At 52.4% G+C, this 18,847-nt stretch overlaps 1 protein-coding gene across 7 annotated transcripts in view; it reads right to left on the reverse strand.

Moving 5' to 3' along the window:
* The window catches only part of MYO19 (myosin XIX), a 41,543-nt gene that overhangs the window by 12,695 nt on the left and 10,001 nt on the right, over positions 1-18,847 (reverse strand). For all 7 annotated transcript variants that reach the window (XM_089900984.1, XM_022552760.3, XM_089900982.1 and 4 more), the window contains 15 exons: positions 13,502-13,634; positions 12,788-12,857; positions 12,137-12,239; positions 11,389-11,485; positions 11,174-11,250; positions 9,425-9,515; positions 8,790-8,961; positions 6,680-6,753; positions 5,861-5,982; positions 5,551-5,664; positions 5,129-5,305; positions 4,647-4,799; positions 3,569-3,676; positions 2,607-2,677; positions 912-1,015 (listed from right to left, as the gene is read on the reverse strand). In XM_089900984.1, coding sequence (XP_089757110.1) covers positions 912-1,015; positions 2,607-2,677; positions 3,569-3,676; positions 4,647-4,799; positions 5,129-5,305; positions 5,551-5,664; positions 5,861-5,982; positions 6,680-6,753; positions 8,790-8,961; positions 9,425-9,515; positions 11,174-11,250; positions 11,389-11,485; positions 12,137-12,239; positions 12,788-12,857; positions 13,502-13,634 — 1,666 coding nt within the window. The remainder of the gene's footprint in view (positions 1-911; positions 1,016-2,606; positions 2,678-3,568; positions 3,677-4,646; positions 4,800-5,128; positions 5,306-5,550; positions 5,665-5,860; positions 5,983-6,679; positions 6,754-8,789; positions 8,962-9,424; positions 9,516-11,173; positions 11,251-11,388; positions 11,486-12,136; positions 12,240-12,787; positions 12,858-13,501; positions 13,635-18,847) is intronic.

Raw genomic sequence — 18,847 nt, forward strand, 5'->3', positions numbered from 1 at the left:
GTGTGTGTATGCACGTGTGTGTGTGTCCTGTCCTTAGCCTCTTCTCCCTCCGTGTGTGTGTGTGTGTGTATGTGTCTGTCTGTCTGTCCTGTCCTGGCCTCTTCTCCCTCCACCTGTGCCCAGGCCTTCTCACCGACTCGCACAGCCTCAGTGACGCCACATGCAACAACCCCAGCAGACCAGGCCTTTCCCCTGAGGTGGGAGCTGGCCGGTACCTTGCGGATGTCTCCACTGGCCGGGAAGGGCTCGGCAGCCTCCCCAGACCTCTCTTCCCCACTGGCCGGGCGTGGCTAATTCTCTCCTCTCCTCTCCCTCTACATCGAATCACACGCTTGCCAAGTCTGGCCAATTTCTTCCCATTTCCCGGCTGTGCCCAAATCTCTAGCTTATCTCCCCTCTGGCCAACCACGGGGCGCCCCACGGTGGCCTCCAGAAAGCATGAGGCTGACGCCACTCCCTTCATCCCCCGAAGTGCCTCCCATCTGCCTGGAGGAGAAAGTCCAGCTTCTGCGAGTGGGCCTGCTTGTCCCCCAGCCTCACCGACTACTGTTCTTGCCCTTATGAGCCAGCAACACTGAACAGCCTGGAGCTCCTCGTACACACAGTGCTGTCCCTGCCTGTGGAATGCCCCTCACCTGGCTAATCCCATCTAGCCTCAGACACCACCTCCTTCAGGAAGCCTTCCCGATTCATACCTCTCTAGCACCACCCACAGCATTCTGTTCCTAACTCTGTGTCTCCACTTCCCCATTGTCTGTCTTCTTTTAGTTTGTTTCCCCCACTGAGCCAAGAGCCACAAGGGCAGGGCTATGTTTTATTCATCTCTGAAGCCCCAGCCCCTCACCCTGAGATGGCCCAGGTAAGTGCTCAGGAAACTGGGTGAACGAGTGACTGGCAAATGGGCGCCTCACCTGAGCGCCCTTCATCTGGAGGTGGGCCATGGGGGCTGGGGGCTGCACCAGGACGGAGCCTTCTCAGTAACTCATACCGCTTCAGGAAGTTCCGGTGAGAGACCCTGGAAGCCAAAGCAGGCGGAAGGAGAGATGAAGTGACTTTGGCCGTGAGCCAGGAGTCACTGTTTCACCTGTTCAACCACCAGCGAGGTGCTGCCCTGACTGTGCCCACTGAGCGGATGGCATTACTAGGCCCCTTGGCGGGAAGCCAGTGCAGACCAGTGCATGGTGGGCCTCCTGCTCCTGCAGCCTTGGTCCTACCCACACGGAGCCTTGCTCTTTTAGGAGGGTATCTGCAGCCTGCCCCCTCCCAAAGGGGCTCGCCAGCCTCTCCCCAAACACCTGGGTCACTCCTGCTGTGCACAGGGGCTCAGCACATCTCCCCTCTGACGCCACGGCCCCCTCCACTGCCGCCCGGGGTCTCGGCTCCCCATCACAGCAGCGCTTCCCTACACATCGGTACTTCCTACTCCCGAGTCTGGCTTCTGTCCCCAAAACTGCACCAGCGTGGCCACCAACTCCAGGGGTCAGTGCTCTGACCAGCCTCTCAGCAGCAGGTGCCCAGCTGACCCCTCTCCCTTGTAGAGCTTGCTCTCAGCCTCCAGGACACCCACGGTCCTGGCTTCCTCCTTCACCCCAACCCCCTCCAAGTTGTTGATTTCTCATCATCCACCCTCTCTAAACGTGAGTGTTCCTCAGGGAATGGCCTCAGACCTCCCTCTCCCCCTGTGATCTCCTTGCTCACGGTGTTAAAAGTCACTGAGGACAGACCCTCACGTGCCCCTCCATTTCAAACCGGACTCTCGCCTGCCCTCTCCCCCAGACCATCCCGTGTCCCGATTCATCCACTTGCCTCAGATGGAAGCCTGGAAGTCGACTGCTCCCCTGCCCCATACCCCACCATCTATCCATTCACAGTCCCATTTCTATGGCAAGCCACACTCCACTTTTACCCACTTCTCTCCATTTTTCACTGGGCCACCATCACACCTGTCCTACCTGTAACAGCCGCCCGCTCATCTCCCTCCTCTCCTGACCCTAGGGCAGCCTCCACACAGCAGCCACGGAACACGAACGAGCGTGCAGCATGCCCTGCTTACAACGCCCAGCGGCTCCCACGGCCCTCAGGAAGACAGCAGTCTTCACGTGGCCTAGAGCTTCCCCCCTTCCCCCCATCTGTTGTGTGTGCTCTGGTCACTTTAGCATCTCTCAGGTCCTAACCTGGGAGCTTTGGGGTTGCTGTTCCCAGGGTCTCGAATACTCTCCCCTCCTCCAAGTCTTCCCAGGCTGGCCCCTTGGCTTTGCTTCCCTAGGCCTGAGCTGCTCAGAGGGCCCCTCCCTGAGCAGTCCTGACCCCTTCCCCATTTGTCCACGTAATGGCACATTTTGTTCCTTTCCACAGCGATGTACATCCCAAGAAGGCAAGACTCACCTTTCTTATTCACTGATACACACCAGACAACGTGCCTCCACAAAACAGGCCACAGAAAGTGAGCGCAGCCCTAGAGCTCCAGGCCGACTTCTGTGGACCTGCCTCTTTCTCTTCATCTCCACATCCTGCTCTGGGCTGGTCAGGCTCTCGTCTGACCCGCGCCCTGAGCTCCACCCTGGCATTGGCCCTGCCCCCTGCACTGGATGGACTGGCCCACTCACCGGATGGGGAAGCCGGCGGCACTGATGTGGATGGTCTCCACGAGGCCACAGGCCTCCAGCTGGCTCAGGACCTGCACGGTTAGGGAGACAGGGCTGCAGCATGGGGCCAGCAGGCCCCAAATGCCACCCTTCCTGTGGCCCTGCTGGTGTGGATCTGCAGGCTCTCCTGATGGGCAGTCTTTGGGGCAGTGAGAAATCAAGGGACCTTGAGAAAATCTCCCTGTTAGAAAGGGTCCTGGTGGCCCCAGGTCCCCTTATCTGAAGCCTGGCTTCTGGTACAACTGAGGCCAATGCTAGTCCTGGCTGTCTCACCGCTCCCATCTTTGCCTCACAATGCAACCCAATCCAATTCCTCTTTTTTATTTATTTTATATTCTGCAGTCAATAGAGTGAGTCACAGCTAAGAGGCAGGAGAGGTTATACTGTGAAGATGCTTCTGGGACCCAACCAAGGTCTTTACCACAGAGCAGTGGTCCTGACTATGAACCCTAAGGTCATATCTGCCAGTCGACTGTGGGATGCTCTCCAGCATCGTCCAGCTCTCATATCTCTACCACATCCCTCCAAAGGGCAAAGGGCAGCTGCTGGCCACAGAGTGCTTTTGTGTAAATTTTAGAAACTATCCATCAGAAATAGTGCACTGTGTCTGGTCTGTAGGGTGACACAGACTTCCAGCTGATCACAAGAGACACCCATTCCTCTGGGCAGCCTCAGCCTCTTGTCAGGGCACATGGCTTGGTGAGCAGGGAGCAAGATGCACTGTAGCCCCTACTTGCCTCCTGTGGTTGGGCCACCATGCAGTACACAGACCACACAACTGTACATGACTGTCCTGCCAGAGCTGGGGAGATAAGCCCTCCCTAATGTCACTCCATTTGGAGCAGACGTCCTGCCCCTTACCCCTCCAGGGTCTTGGCCGAATGGGACCCTCCACAAAGCAGCTCTGGCCCAGTGTGAATTACCTCCTCCTGGTGGAACATCTGCGCCTGGCCCTGGCCGTTGGGCTTGATGCAGCGAATGTAGTGGGGTGTGGTGCTATGCAGGACCTGCAGAAGCTGCTCCAGGGAGGCCTGCAGAGGGGAGAGACCGTGGGTCAGGCTGCTGGGGGAGCACCGGCTGGGCCCTGGTTAGTGACACCTCCAAGCAGCCCTCCCAGCCCCGAGAGCTGGATCCTCACATGCCCTGAATGAGTCCTGGCAGCTCTCACTGGGTATGCCCAGAGCACACTCCTCACCTCCGCCTCCAGGGACCCTTCTTGACCTGTGGCCCTCCCCACCGGGTTGGTCTCCCTGCATCTGGTCTCAGCCGCCCCCGACCAGAGCAACCTTTCCAGGAGAGAAGCATCTCAGAACCCCCCGCCATTTGTTTGGGTGACAGCTGTTCGGGCGACTAAGCGCGTCCTGTGTGCTGGAAGCCTTGCCAGGGCTACGACATGGCCGTCTGCCGTCATCTCACAGCTCGGGGCCTAACGGGCCTTGCAGACGTGGGCTGGGCTCTCTCAGTGGTGTGTCTGAGGCTGGGCAGGAAAGGGCTAACCAAACCTGGGCTCCCCTGGTTGTCTCCCATGGGAGGTGATGAGAAGGCTGCGGTTGGAAAGAGGACGAGGAATAAACTAAGAGAAGGGGCATGGAGGGCGGGAGTGAGGGTGGAGCCCAGGGGTGGTGCAGCCGAACGTGCAAGGGCAGAGCGACGTTAGGAGGGGACCCGTCTGCTCTGGCCAAGGACAGAGTTTGAGCAGGAAGCTAGGGAACTGGGAGTGGACCAGTCACAGAGGTTCAGGTAACTACTGCTCTTCCACGATCATCCTATCAGCAGTGGGCGAAAGGCCGCACTGCCACCCACGCGCCCCTAGGCTTCCTGTCACGTCAACTACACACACAGTCCCTCTGTCAGTTTCCGGCCTCTGTCTTCCGTGGACCAGGACCACGGCTACCTGACTCCTCAGTGCTCCCAGCACACAGCACTGATCCTGGGAGGTGCTTGGTAAGCACTGGAGATTGATGAGTGAACCAAGCACGTGGCATCAGCACTCGGACCCACCTTGAACTTGGACACCACGGTCAACACAGGGGCCCTGCTCTGGCCAGAGGGCTCCTCCTGGGACTTCTCTTCAGGGTCAGCAGGAAACAGCACTTTGAGCAGGGGGTCCTGGGATTGCTGCAGGAGCCTGGTCAGCTCAGGGGGGATGGGGTCCTATGGGGAAAGGACCAGGGTGAGAGCAGGCGTGGTGCTGCCCACGGGCTGCCAGCCCTGCTCACCCAGGTCCCAGAAGAAGGGCAGGGCCTGAGCCCAAGAGGTTCAGAGCTGGTCTACTGGGTGCCTAGAAGCCAGGAAATGCAGCCATTTCTGGGCAGGTTGTGCCTGATGAGCAGAGACCTCAGAGAGGAGGGCCCAAGAGGCGACCCTGGACTCGGGAGGACGTTCAGGAGGGGAGGACGCATGACAGAAGCTTCCACACACATGCAGCCATGACTCAGCATCTCATTTCACGCAGGGGCCACAGGCCACGGCCCAGCCCTCACCTTGTTCTTCTCCACCAGGCCTGCGGTGTGGTACCGCACAGACCCCGCATAATGCACCACGATGAAGCTGGGCTCCCGGCTGAGCTTATTGTGGCCCAGGCAGGGGCTGCCTGCCAGCGCACTCTCAATGCGTGTCTGGAGCTGGGCTGCACTGCTTGGCCGATTAAGGCGGCATTCCTGTGTGGGCCGGGATGGGACAGGTGGTCAGCCACAAGGTGAGAGGGGCTCACAACCCTCACAGTCCCCACCCCGTGGACCCATGGGAGCATCACAGTGACCCTGAAAAGGAGGGGTTATAGGGCTAGCAAACCCATTATGCAGATGGAGAGAAAGAGGCACACAGAGAGCACAGATGGTCTTCAAGGTCCCAGAGCAGCCCAAAGCCCCACTCGGGTGCTCTGCACACTAGCTGGCCCCCCGACCTCGTTTATGAGGGAGCAGATGCTGACGGGGCTCCCCTCGATGAGATCCAAACAGGTCTGGTTGTCCTGGTAGCTGACAGTCGACCACTCCAGACCCTCAGCCGTGTACTCCTCCTGGGGGCAGAGGTGGGAGTGGGGTGGCAGAAGGCAACTGTGGTCTGAGGTCCAGCTGGCCATCCCACGGCTGGCCTCAGCACCACAGCCCGTTGCAGAGCGGTGTGAAAGAAGGAACCGAAGACGCCTGGTCAGATGCAGGGACGGGGCTGGGGGCCAGGGAGAGAGAGGGAACGCAGGAGCGCCCCCCCCTCACCTGCTGGGCCCTGAGGTAGTGAGCCACGAAGTGCTGCTGCAGCTTCTCGCTGGCATAGTTGATGCACAGCTGTTCCAGACTGTTGGTGGGGAACGACTCAAACCCGTACACGTCCAGCAGGCCTGGCAGGAAGCGGAGACCCCGTGGGGCCAGGGCACGAGGAGGCAGGGCCCGCGGGACGACAGGAGCCCAGGGTAAAGCCTCATGCTTGGCAACCCAGAGCTGAGGCGGGGTGAGGACGGTCCCCAGCGGCAAGCAGAGCACCTCCCACCCCAGCGTGGTTCCCAGGGCAGTCTCCCGTCCCCTCAGAGCTCAGAGCAAGAAGAGGCCGAATGAGGTGTCAGGGAACCAGGTCCTGGGGAACGCTGTGTGTCCAACGCGGTTTGGACGGCCTGAGTCTCACGTGCTCAGTTGGTGCCTAGAATTCCATTCTGTAAGCAAACTTCACCGACGCTTCTGAGCTTTACTTCCTCCCCTAGCAGGTTCCAATGATGTTACCATGTCCCCCATGTCCCTTCTAATCTAGCTCCTTCACCGTCCCCCACTATTCTCCTGAGACCGGAGCTGGGTCTCCGGGGAGAGGAGGGGCCCTCGTGGCCCGGCCGTCAGCTGAGCCTGCCTGGAGGGCTAGGGACGGTCAGATGCGGGCACCAGAGAGCAGACACCTCGCCCACACACTGGTGGAGGGTGAGGAGATGGGTGCAGAGGAGGGAAAGGAGCTGCCCGGAGTCCCGCAGTAGACCCAGGGCTCTGCTCTCTGTGCCGGGCCCTCCTGTCCTTTTTCTGAAGGAGGGTTCCTGGAGGGTGAGCCCCTGCTACCTATGAAAGTGGTCCAGGAGTCGGGGTCCGCACAGATGCTGCTGTTGATCACCGATACCAGCCAGTCAAACAGCCTGTTGGGGTGGGGCGGGGGGAGTGGGCTCTGGTGAGAGGCGTCAGGCTGAGCCTGAGGGGTGGCAGGACTGTCCCTCCAGCCTGGGTGCCACACCTTGGAGGGCCTGTCTTCTGAGCCTGACAGGTCAAGGGCTGAACACTCTCCTCTCGTGTCCTGCCCATCCTGTCTTGACCTACTACACATGCAGGCCGTGGTCACGCACGTTCCCAGGCACACGAAGACCTGGCCTGTCCGCGAGCAAGACTGAGCACGGGACCAACTGCAGGCACGTCCCTTTTTATTGTGCTTTGCTTTATTGCGTGTTTTACAAATTGAAGGTCTGTGGCAACCCTGCATCAAGCAAGTCTAACAGCGCCATTTTCCCAACAGCGTTATTTTAAAATTAAGTTATGTACATTGTTCTTTTGGACATAAAGCTATTGCACACTTAATAGTCTACAGTATGGTGTAAATATAACATTGCTATGCACCACGAAGCCAAGAAATTCGTGTGACTCACTTTATTGTGGTGGTCTGGAACTGAACCTGTGATACCACTGAGGTCCGGTATAGCTTCTGGGGCTAGACAGGGAGTGGGTCTGCCTCAGTCCCCTGGCCCGACACCCAGCTGCATCTTGATGAGAAGGGGCTGACAGGCAGCTCTGGGTGGGATTGTGAAGCACTGAGTTCACTGGACTCCCCTGCAAACCTCAGCCTGAGGAGGCCAGCGCTCAAGGCCCCACCACATCCCCCTACTCCATCCTGCACGAGGGGGCCCTGAGTCACCCGAGGTGGACAATGGCAACCTGCACTCTGGAACCGTCGCCCCTGAGATGACGGGACGGTTGCTGTACAACATGGTGACACATATGATACTATATAAGGGTTTCTTCCTTACCATTCGTTTAAGTAATTGCTCTGCAACTTTTTTTCAATTCAGTAAATGATTCCTATTTTTGCAACAAGGACTTCAAATACCCATTTGAGGTACTAAAAATGAGTGAGCTAGTGATACAATGACCTGTTTGCTGTGTGTAAAATGATCCATGATTAGAGACTCACTGTGTCTGTGATCATCACACTTTACCCTGCTCATTTTGCAGTGATTTGACACAAAAGCTTTAAAAATCTTTGGCCTCAAATTCTGACCTGAAATTCGCTTCTAGGGAGTGAGAACAGAGTACCTTGCTGAACCGGGTTCAGTCTGGGCCCAGCTGCCCTGGGCCATTTTCACTCAGAGGATCTTATCCCCTTAGCAGAGCTTCTCAGGCTCTTAGCTCTTAGGAAGTTCGTGAAACCAGGGGGACCCTCTCCACAGGTACCCAAGTTCCTATAAGCACATGCACGTGCGCGCGCGCGCGCACACACACACACACACACACACATACGTGTTCTGTCCCATAATTTCAGAGGAGGCTGGGCCCCCAGACACCCTCAATGGCACCCCAAAGGGTCTCAGAACCCAGAGTAACAAATCACCCCTTAACCACATGGCCAAAGGGTAGAGATGCCCACAGAACCAACAGGAAAAGGACAGGACCCCCGCCTTCCCCCTGTTCTGGGCTCCACCTGCTGCGCAGTGTTGCTCAAGACTGTGGGCAAAGCTTCTGGCTCTACCACCATCTATCAGATTCCCCAGGTGACTACCAAGAGTACAAGGGCACACAGAGACAGAGGAGCCTATTCACCCATGGGTCTGCACCCGGACCTGGGAGGGACCCACATCACCTCTGGGGCTGGCCTTGCCAGCAGAGCAGGCAGGCCTTCCTCACCTATCACCAAGGTCAAGCCAGGCTCCTGTACTTTAATAACATGCTGAATCTAGGCCAGGTGGCAACTTCTCCACGCAGAGTAGTCCGGAATCAAGCCAAGGGCCTTGCTCGGGGAAAGCCCAGGAGCCACTCCCTCCTGCCCCCCAGGGTCTGGGGAGAAAGGCAGGGAACCCATCTGCTTTATCTGGCAGCCCTCACCCTGGGCCCAGCCGTACTGCCTAAGGGGTCTGTTCCAACTCCAGATGGGGGGGCCTGGGAGGAGGGCAGGGCCCAGAGCACTCACCGTGCATAGACCAGTTTGGCCAGACAGTCTCTGCGGGTGTCACACTCGGCCCGGGAGCAGGGCTTCCGGAACACCTGCTGCTGCCTGCCTGCCCTGATGGTTCGAATCCGCAGTGTCTCCAGCAGAGGGTCTTCTGGGAGCCGCAGCAGTGAGGCCGATGTCCTGACAGAGCCTGGGAGGCACAAACACCCTCCATCCAAACATCCCTCTGCACAAGGCCCCGTGAAGTCATCACAGTGGAACCACGACCCACCCAATGGGGCAGAGTGAACCCAGGTGCACGTGGGTGAGGAGGCTTGGCCAAGGCAGAGGCAGGACTTGAACCCAGGGCTTCTGTGTGCCAGTCCACACGGCCATGAGTGGGATAAACCGCTTTATAAACCCTCCAACTCTCGTTTTCTCATCTGTAAGATGCGGGCGATGCTATCTGCTGCAGCAGAGATGGGGTGAGGAGTAACTTCTCCAGGGCAGAGCCCTATAGCTTATGGCTTCAAGGGCACTGATTCCAAATTTCACCTTCTGGCCTCCCTCCCACCCGATCCCACCAAATATTGCCTCTTTTCCGGCAGGGCCTGCCTTGCTCCCCGGGTGTCTGACCAAAGCCTGAGGTGCAGGCCCCCCATCCTTGCACTCACACTTAGCATCGTCCATCAGTGGGCAGGGCTGGGCTTCGTTCCCGGAGTCAGCAAACCGGGTGTTGCCGAGGTGCAGCAGTCCAGCTAGGGCCTGAGGGGGCAGGAGAGGACACGAAGTGGGCCCCTTCTCAAGGGCTGGAGCCCAGCCTGGGGAGGGTCTCTCTCCTGCTGAATATGATAATTATGATAACAGAATAATAACAGCTCTCAATTACTGCCCACTTACTCCATGACTCGGCCAGACCCAATTCTACGCAAGTTACATGCATCATTTCCTGTAATCTTTTCAACAACCAATGAGGCATGTGCTATGGTGGTGCCCATGATAATAGATGAGATGGGGAGAGGTTAAATCACAAGCCCGAGGCCACGCACTTCGTAAAGGAGAAAGGCAGGATGAGAACCCAGGCAATTCAACTTCAGATCCCTCCCGGGGCAGCCACTGGGGCCGCCAAGTCACCCACAGTCTGTCCCCCTGCCCCCCCGACTCCAGGAGCAGACCGTGTGGGAAGGCCACTCCTGTTCCTCGTGGACTGGCCCCACCTCTGTGTGGCTGGTGGGGGCTCGGCTCTGGCTCCTTCTGGCTCTTTCTCAGCACTGTTTGGCTTCTGACAGCCTGGCCTAGGGCAGGATCTGTGATCTTAGTCTGTCCAGTGGGTGCTCCCTTGCCTTCGCACTCAATGACCCACATGGATGAGGGGCTGTAGAAAGGGGACCCCTGGGTCCAGCAACTTGGAAACCTTTGGACCTGGTATCGGTAGAGCAGGGCCTCTCCTACCATCCCTGTCTGGTCCCAGAAAGGGTGTGCCCACATGCTACTGGCTTTCAGGCCACAACCCACCTCAGGAGAAGACTACTGTGCTGATGGGCAGTGTGGCTGGGACACAAGGTCATGCCACCCTCAAGACAGCACTCCTGTCCAGATTCCTATTGTTGTCAACTTGTCCTATGTGCTGTCCCTCTGGCCAAGCTCTTGGCTGGTGGTGCCCATACTGGCTGTGATCTCCCCCTACAGCCTGAGCAGCCCCCTTCTGGAGGTGGAGGTCTCTTTCCACTGCACTGCCATCTCCCTGGAGCGGCATCCCTGTCTCTGCTGCCAGCCAATCCTACAGATCCCCTCCCGCCGCTCTGCAGGAATGAGGAGAAAGATGGGAGAAGGGAGACCACCAGTGGGGATGAGCGGGGCCCAGCTCCTCTGGGTGAGCACTGTGTCCCAGGAGGAAGAGGAAGAGGGTGGGAAGTCGGAATTACTACGTCCAGTACAAACTCTATCTGCACCACTCAGTGCTGTCTGGCCGTGGGCAGGTCTCTAGTTTTCTCAAGCATTAAATGGGAATAATCTCCATACCCATGGGTCTGTTGAAAAATACCAAGTGAGCTAAGAGGTGTGAACATGATTTTAAAACTTTTAACACACTAGACAACCACATGGCAGCATCGTTTCTCTATTCTGATTAATGGAGCAATAACTGACCCAGGCACTTTGCCCTTTGACCTCCGTGGGTCACTGTGCTGGCCTGTTCTATAGCACTATGTGCCCTGCCACTGTCCTCTCTGCCCCCGTCCACCCTGACCCCCGGTCTCCAGGCTCAGCCTCACAGAGAGGCGGGCGACTCCTTGGAGATTGTGCAGTGGGGCCTAACATCTTAGATCCTCAGGAAAAGAGTCTCACACATTGAGAGAAAGGCCCTATGAAAGGGGCTGCCCATCACCGCTGCCACATGTCAGTGGTGTGGCTTTTCCTCTGACCTGAAAGATGTTGTTCTGGGTGGGGGCATCGATGCCCAAATGAAGCATGGCCTCCCTGGTCACCTCGAAACAATCCTCTGAAAAGGAATCCAAGTCACAGCCCAGAGTCAGGACCAGAGGTCAGCAGGGGCAGCGAGGGGTGAGGGAGGCAGGCCCTGTCGGGATGGGTGGGCGCTGCCGGGCCAGCCCAGGGTGCTGGGTAAGGCTCCCCCTACCTTCCAAGGTCCTCTCTGGGTTGGGCAGCCAGAAGAAGGCGGCTCCCTCAGGGAGGTGCCACTGGAGCCTCTCGTCAGCACTGGCTCCTTTGCAGATCTGTGGGGATGGGGCGGGGGCTGAGCTGGGGGTGCTGGGGAAGCCTAGGCCTGCACACGCCTGGGGCTGGGATGAGAGCAGTGAGAAACGGCAGCAATGTCACAAGGCTGAGAGGTTTCCGCAGAGAGCCCAGGGCAGGCAGGGGGGCAAAAGCAGCAGCCAACAGTTCTGGGTGTGTCCACCCGATGCAAGAAAACTCACTGAGGGGGTCTGCAGTCTGATGAAGAAAGCAAAACTCCACCTGGGGAGCCCCCAGTCCCAATCTGAGAGCAGGGAGACGTACTACCCATGCCTTGGGGGTCCCCCAGTCTGACGGAGGAGGCACAGTCTAGGGAGGTCCTTGTTCCCAGTTGCCGTTCGAGGACAACCCTCCATCTGAGAGTGACAGTTTCCACTGTGGAGACAGTCCCAGCCTCAAGGGCCTTCTGATCTGACAGAGAAGGCAAGCACGTTCCCATGCCAAAGCCATCCTGGGAGCCAAGACCCAGTGTGTGACGGAAGTGTTACATAAAGTTTGTAGGAATAAGTGGTGGCATTGCTGAAACCAGGTGGACAGGCAGGCATGAAGCAAGACAGGGAGGGGAAGGTTTAGGGGCACAGACCCATCTCCGCCCTGCATCTGGGCAGCTGTGGGCCCCACCTGGTACAGACCTGATAGAAGATGTGGAAGTTCCTCTCATTGGAGGCCTGGCAGGCCACTCGAGTCTTCTCTAGCAAGTAGGTCTGAACTGCAGCTCCAGTCATCTGCTGGGCCCTGGGTACAAGCAGGCTGGAGCCCATTAGTTGCCTGTTCATCCCATGGACGTTTATTGGGCACTTACTGTGTGCCAGACTGCAACCTCCCCCAACTCTTCCACTTAGGCAATGGGGGTTGTGAGGACTAGGGACCACTCAGCAAGTCCTTGGTTGGGGGTCTGGGACATTGCCCTCCAACCAGCTCAGGGGCAGGACCAAGGCCTCTGTACATTATTTTGCCCCACCCCGAGGCAGGAACAGAGCCCCAGCTTCAAGCTCAGAGGTGTGGCCAAGAGGTGGCAGTTTAGCTAGAAGTCTCTGAGCAAGGGTAGAAGTCAGAACACATGGGCTGCACAAGCACATTGCCCCAGGGTCCCTCAGGCTGGAGGAGTTAGAGCTCTCCAGCTTCAAAGATCACCCTCAGGTTCACTTATCACACATAAAAACATGCCAGGAGGAGCTGAGTTCTGCCCACAGGGGTGGCCCAGGCGGGGCACTGCCCCAGACACTGTCACACTCCCCCGCCCCCAGCGCCAGACTGGCACAGAGACTGGCAGCAGAGATTACCTGTTCAGCTGGAGCTGGATGAACTTCCCAAAGCGGCTACTGTTGTTATTCCTCAGTGTGCACGCGTTCCCTACAGATCACACCTTGTGTTTACAGAGTCCCCAGGGGCTAAGGTGGCCTCAGGTCTGCTGGGGCCAGGTCTCTATCCTCAAGTCACCTAAAGGCCCCTTTGTTGGTTTCCATGTCACAAGGGACAGGACTACGGACTGGGCACTCGGGCTTTGGCAAATGCGATTCAGCTGAGTTAGAACTTCCTGGCAATGAAGTGGAAAGAGCCAATCTAGGCAGTCAGGGACTATTTTCTCTGAAGGAGAAGAAGGATCAAAACCAAGCTGTTACTATTGAGGCAGACGGTAAGGCACAACGTCTAGAGTGCCAACATGGACACTAATTGCTGTGCATCCTTAGACAAGTCCCCTTCCCTGAACCATCAGGAAGCTGTTCGGAAGGATGGGGCTTGGACTGGGTGAGCCAGAAGGTCCTCTCCAGCACCACTGCTACACCTGCTTAGGCTAGAGGGAGGGGACGACAGAGTGACGTCACCTCTACTGGAAGGAGGCTAAGGGTACCTGGGAGGAAGTTGGGGATCCATGGCAGTGAATGATAAACTATCCTCCACCCCTCTCCTAAAGAGAACACTGCTCCTTTCCCTGGAAGGTGGCAAATTCCAGAAGAAATGGGACTGAGGTACTGTGCCGAGGACACCAAGCTCACCGAAAGCTTCCATGACGGGGTTGGAGTTCAAGATTCGCTGTTCGATCCTCTCTGCAATCTTGTGATTTTCCCAGGATGTGGGTGACGCGGCCACCACAGCGTAGAACTTCATAAGGCAGCGGGACGTCCATGTCTGTGGCAGAAACAGCCCTGTGGGAGCTGTGTCCACGTTCCCTCCCACTTCTGAGCCTGCCTGATACAGCCCTCTTTTCCACCATGTATGTTGCTGACCAAAGGGTGAATGCTGAGTTCAACTGTATCCTTGGGCAAGGCACTTCCCCGTCTGTGAAATGGGGACACTTACTTCTGCTTCTCCTAGCCCCTGAGGATGCATTTAAGAAATGAGGGGGGCTGGGGCAGAGGAGGACAACCCACCCTGACCTGAGCAGGCTACTGACCTAAGGAGACTTTCCATGCATTTTCTTGCCAACCCTACAGACACAGATGCAATTACATACTACCTGTTTTCAAAATGATGAAACTCAGGCATAGAAAAAAATTTTAATTTTATTGAAGAGTACATATCTAGTAAATGATAGGGCTCTGATTTATACCAAGGCAATCTAGTTACAAAATTCTCACTGTTTTGTTTTTAATCACTTGAGATGAGGTCTATTTTGATTTTAATTTCCATTTGTTCATTGCTAGGACAGAGAAACAATAGATTTTAATATACTGACTGTACCCTGTCACCTTGATAAACTCCCTACACCTCACTACAAGTTTTTAGCTTTGTTTCTGTTTGGTTTTGGGTCTTTTTGGTAGCTTTTTTGGTAAATTCTTTTAGGTCTCCCTCTGAGGTGGGAGGTGCTCCCTCTCTGCTATTTTCTGAAAGAATTTGTATAGAACTGGTAGCGTCAATTCCTTAAATACTTGGTAGAATCCATAAAGTGAAGGCACCTGGGCCTGGAGCTTTCTATGAGGATTTTTTTTTTTTTGAAGACTCAGGCCCCCCCCTGCATATCCATGCTGCGTTACTTCTCACTCCTCATGTCTCTCCTGTTCCCTTTGTGTTTTTGTGTCTTATTCCCTTAGTTCTTTTTCTTTCAATTAACTTATTAATTTATTTTTGGCTGCGTTGGCTCTTCGCTGCTGCACGTGGGCTTTCTCTAGTTACGAGTGGGGGCTACTCTTCGTTGCGATGCGCGGGCCCCCATTGTGGTGGCTTCTCTTGTTGCGGAGCACGGGCTCTAGGCGCATGGGCTTCCGTAGTTGTGGCTCGCGGGCTCTAGAGCGCAGGCTCAGTAGTTGTGGTTCACGGGCTTCGTTGCTCTGCAGCATGTGGGATCTTCCCAGACCAGGGCTTGAACCCATTTCCCCTGCATTGGCAGGCAGGTTCCTAACCACTGTGCCACCAGGGAAGCCCTGAGGAAAGATATTTAACGATGACTTAAATTTGTCTCATAGATTTAGATATTCAGGTTATATGTTTCTTCTTATGTGAGCTTCAGCAGTTTGTGTCTTTCAAAATATTTCTCCATTTTATTAAATTGTAGAATTTATTGTAATAGTTAATAAAAATTTCTTATCTGTAGGATCTTTAGTTATGTCTATTCTTTCATTTCTGACATTTGTAATTTGTCTAAGTTTGACTAGATTTTATTAATCATTTCAAAGAAATAACCATAGATTTCACTTGCTTTATTATTTTTGTTTCTATTTTACTGGGTTTTTTTTTTAACTTTATTTCCTTCTTCTGCTTACTTTGGGTTTACTTTATTCTTTTTCCCTTAGTTTAAGGTAGAGGCTCAGGTCAATTATTTGAGTTTATTCTTTTCGAATATAAGCGTTCAACGTTACAACAACTACGCACTGCTTTTTTCTTTTAAGCACAAATTTTGATGTGTTTTGCTTTAATATTCACTCAGTTCAAAGTGTTTTCTAATATCCCTTGTGATTGCTTCTTTGACCCAAAGGATATTTAGAAAGGTATTAATTCCCAAACGCTTTGGGATTTTCTAGGTATCTTTGTTATTTACTTCTAGTTCAATTCTACTCAGGGCAGAGAACAGTTTGTATTTTAATCTTTTCAAATTGAGATTTGTTTTGTGGTTCAGAAGATAGCCCATATCAGTTCCACGTGTACTTGAAAAGAATGCACAAATATCAAACTATTAATTTTGATTTTATTTCTTTCAATTGTTTTTGCTTTGTGTATTAATATAGTTACTTCAGCTTTCCTTTGATTAGTGTTGGAATGGTATATCTTTTCCTATTCTTTTACTTTGAACCTATCTATATCTTTATAGTGGGTTTCTTTAAGACATTATATAATTTGAGTCTTGCCTTTTTAAAGAAAACCACTCTGACATTCTCTGTCTTTAATTGAAGAGTTTAGTCCACTTACATTTAATAATCGCTATGGTTGGGTTTAAATCTACCATCTTATTATTTCTTTTTGAGTTGTTCCATGGGATCTTTGTTACTTTTTTCTCCTTTTATTGCCTCTGGTTGAATTGTGTACTTCTATGATTCCATTGTACCTCTACAATAAATTGTTACTATCTTCACCTTAGAATGAATTATTTTTTAAAATTTATTTATTTATTCATTCATTCATTCATTTTTTTGGCTGCGTTGGGTCTTTATTGCTGCACGCGGGCTTTCTTTAGTTGTGGCGAGCGGGGGCTACTCTTTATTGCCGTGAGCGGGCTTCTCATTGCGGTGGCTTCTCGTTGCAGAGCACGGGCTCTAGGTGCACGGGCTTCAGTAGTTGTGGCTCACGGGCTAGCACAGGCTCAGTAGTTGTGGTGCGTGGGCTTAGCTGCTCCACAGCATGTGGGATCTTCCAGGACCAGGGCTTGAACCTGTGTCCCCTGCATTGGCAGATGGATTCTTAACCACTGCGCCACCAGGGAAGTCCCTATCATTCTTATCTTTGTTCCTCTTTATGTATATTTTCCTGCTTCCTTAAAGATTTTTTTTTTTTAAGATTTTTTCCTTATGTTTGCCTTCAGCAATTTGACTATAATGTGCCTAGGTGTGTTTTCTTTGTATGCATCCTACTTAGTGTTTCCTGAGCTTCTAGGATCTGTGCTTGTTATCTTTTGCTAATTTTCTAAGATATTACTTCTGACCCACATTCTCTCTTCTCCTGGGACATCAATTACAAGTATGGTAAACCATTTGATATTGTACCAAGGCTCCTGAATGTGCTTTTCTTTTTGTTTTTCAATTTCCTCTCTCTTTTTTGTTTTGTTTTGTTTTGGCCACAACATGTGGCACGTGGGATCTTAGTTCCCCAGCCAGGGATCAAACCCGTACCCTCTGCAGTGGAAGCACGGGCCCTAACCACCGGACCACCAGGGAATTCCCCAAATTTCTCTTTATTTTTCGATTTCTATTGACTCACTCTCAAGTTCACTGATGAATTCTTCTGCATGTCTAGTCTGCTAAAAAGAGTTGTTTATGCTTTTATCATTTCCACTTAACTACAGTTTCCACCTCTCTCATGAAGAGATTAGAAGAATCTTTTCTGGAGATACTGACAAGCTCATAAGACAAGTTATGAACATTCAGGGTCCCACCAGTTTAGAAAGCTATCCATAGTGAGGCCTCCTGTCCATAAATGTGAGATTCTAATCAGTTGCTTAATGCCTTATTCTGAAGTATAACCAGAAATTCAAGGGTCATTAACTATTTGGTAAACTTCTTTTACATGAATGACAAATATCACAACAAAGGAAGAAAAGGAACTAGAAGGAAATAGAAATGAATTTTGGAAATAGAAATGAAAGGAACAGAAGACAAGTAAAAACCATGAAATATCCTCAAAGATAAGAGAAGAAATAAGACCAGGATGCTGGGGGGAGAATAATATTCAGAGAACAAGAAAGAACTCTTCGAATTAAAATTTTTAATAAAAATTCAAAATTCAAAAGGATTGAAGGGTAGAGAATATCTCCCAGAAGACAGGACAAAATATTAAGAGATAGAAGAATAGATGAGGAAAACAGAATATTAGACAATTTATCAAACTTCCTACTAATATGAATTCCAGAAAGGGAAAACAAGGGGAGTAAATTATTAAATTATTATCAACAGATATAGTATTTTCCCAAACTAAAGGACATGAGTTTCAAGGTTAAAAAGACCCACATAAAGTATCCAGAACAGCAAGTGAGAAAAGACACACCACTGTGAATTTCAATACCTATGGATAAAAAAGACGAACCTAAAAACTTTCGGAAAGAAAACACAAATCACCATTTATGGATTGGGACTTTCAACAGCAACACTCAAAAGAATATATAAGAAAATAACTTATAAATTCAGAAAGAAAATGATTTCCAATTTGAAATTATAATATCCAGCCAACATGTCAAATTAAGGCAGAATAAACATTTGCAGATGTGCAACAACTCAAAAATATGCCCTCCAAGTAACCTTTGTCGGGAAGCTACTGAAGAATATGCTCCATAAAAACAAGGCAGTAAAGGATGAAGAGGAATCCACTGGGCTCCAACAATAAGAGATTTATCACAGAACAGAGGACAATCTGGATCCCCAGAGTGAGGCAGACAGCTCCCAGGTAATAGCTGTGTGGCAGCAGCCCTTGGCAGCCACCAGTCTGAATGTGAGTAGGAGACGTGAGAACTCTAGGAAGGGCATCGCCAAGGAAAAAAAGCACCTGAGGGAATTCCCTGGTGGTCCAGTGGTTGAGACTCCGTGCTTCCACTGCAGGGGGCACGGGTTCGATCCCTGCTTGGGGAACTAAGATCCTGGAAGCAGTGTGATTTAAAAAAAAAAAAAAAAAGCACCTGTTGGGTAGGTGTTTTCCAGTTTTGGTGACAAGTTTGATAATGAATTAATAATAGGTATATAGAAACTAAACAAGTGAAAAAGTGGGGGCAATTATTAAGTAGAGGCAAAGAAAAATTACACAAGAAAATAAATATAATCATAGTATGTTACAGGGCTCTGCTGGGAACAATACATACATACTTGTAATTACAAGTACTATATGTTAGCTTACGCAGAAATCGTGATATGTATGTATGTATTTGGGGGCAGGGAAAAAGGGCTAAATCCTCATCAAAGTAGGAAATGAACAGATAAGGTCAAAACTGAAAAATCAATAACTAATAATATAAGCATGTTGTTTAGAAATATGGATGGAGACACCCAAACAAACTGCTAAAAGGTGTGAAAGCATAGGGCTGAGAGATATGGGGCAGGGTTGCTGTTTTTTTATGTAAGCCTTGTAGTATTGCTTGATTTTTGAGAGCTATGTCACTATGTTACTATTTATCAAAAATAAGTTAGGGCTTCCCTGGTGGCGCAGTGGTTGAGAGTCCGCCTGCCAATGCAGGGGACACGGGTTCATGCCCCGGTCCGGGAAAATCC

This window comes from Delphinapterus leucas, chromosome 19 (assembly GCF_059928025.1).
Source record: "Delphinapterus leucas isolate spDelLeu-1000000601 "Yukka" chromosome 19, BTC_Dleu_Yukka2, whole genome shotgun sequence".
Lineage (NCBI taxonomy): Eukaryota > Metazoa > Chordata > Mammalia > Artiodactyla > Monodontidae > Delphinapterus > Delphinapterus leucas.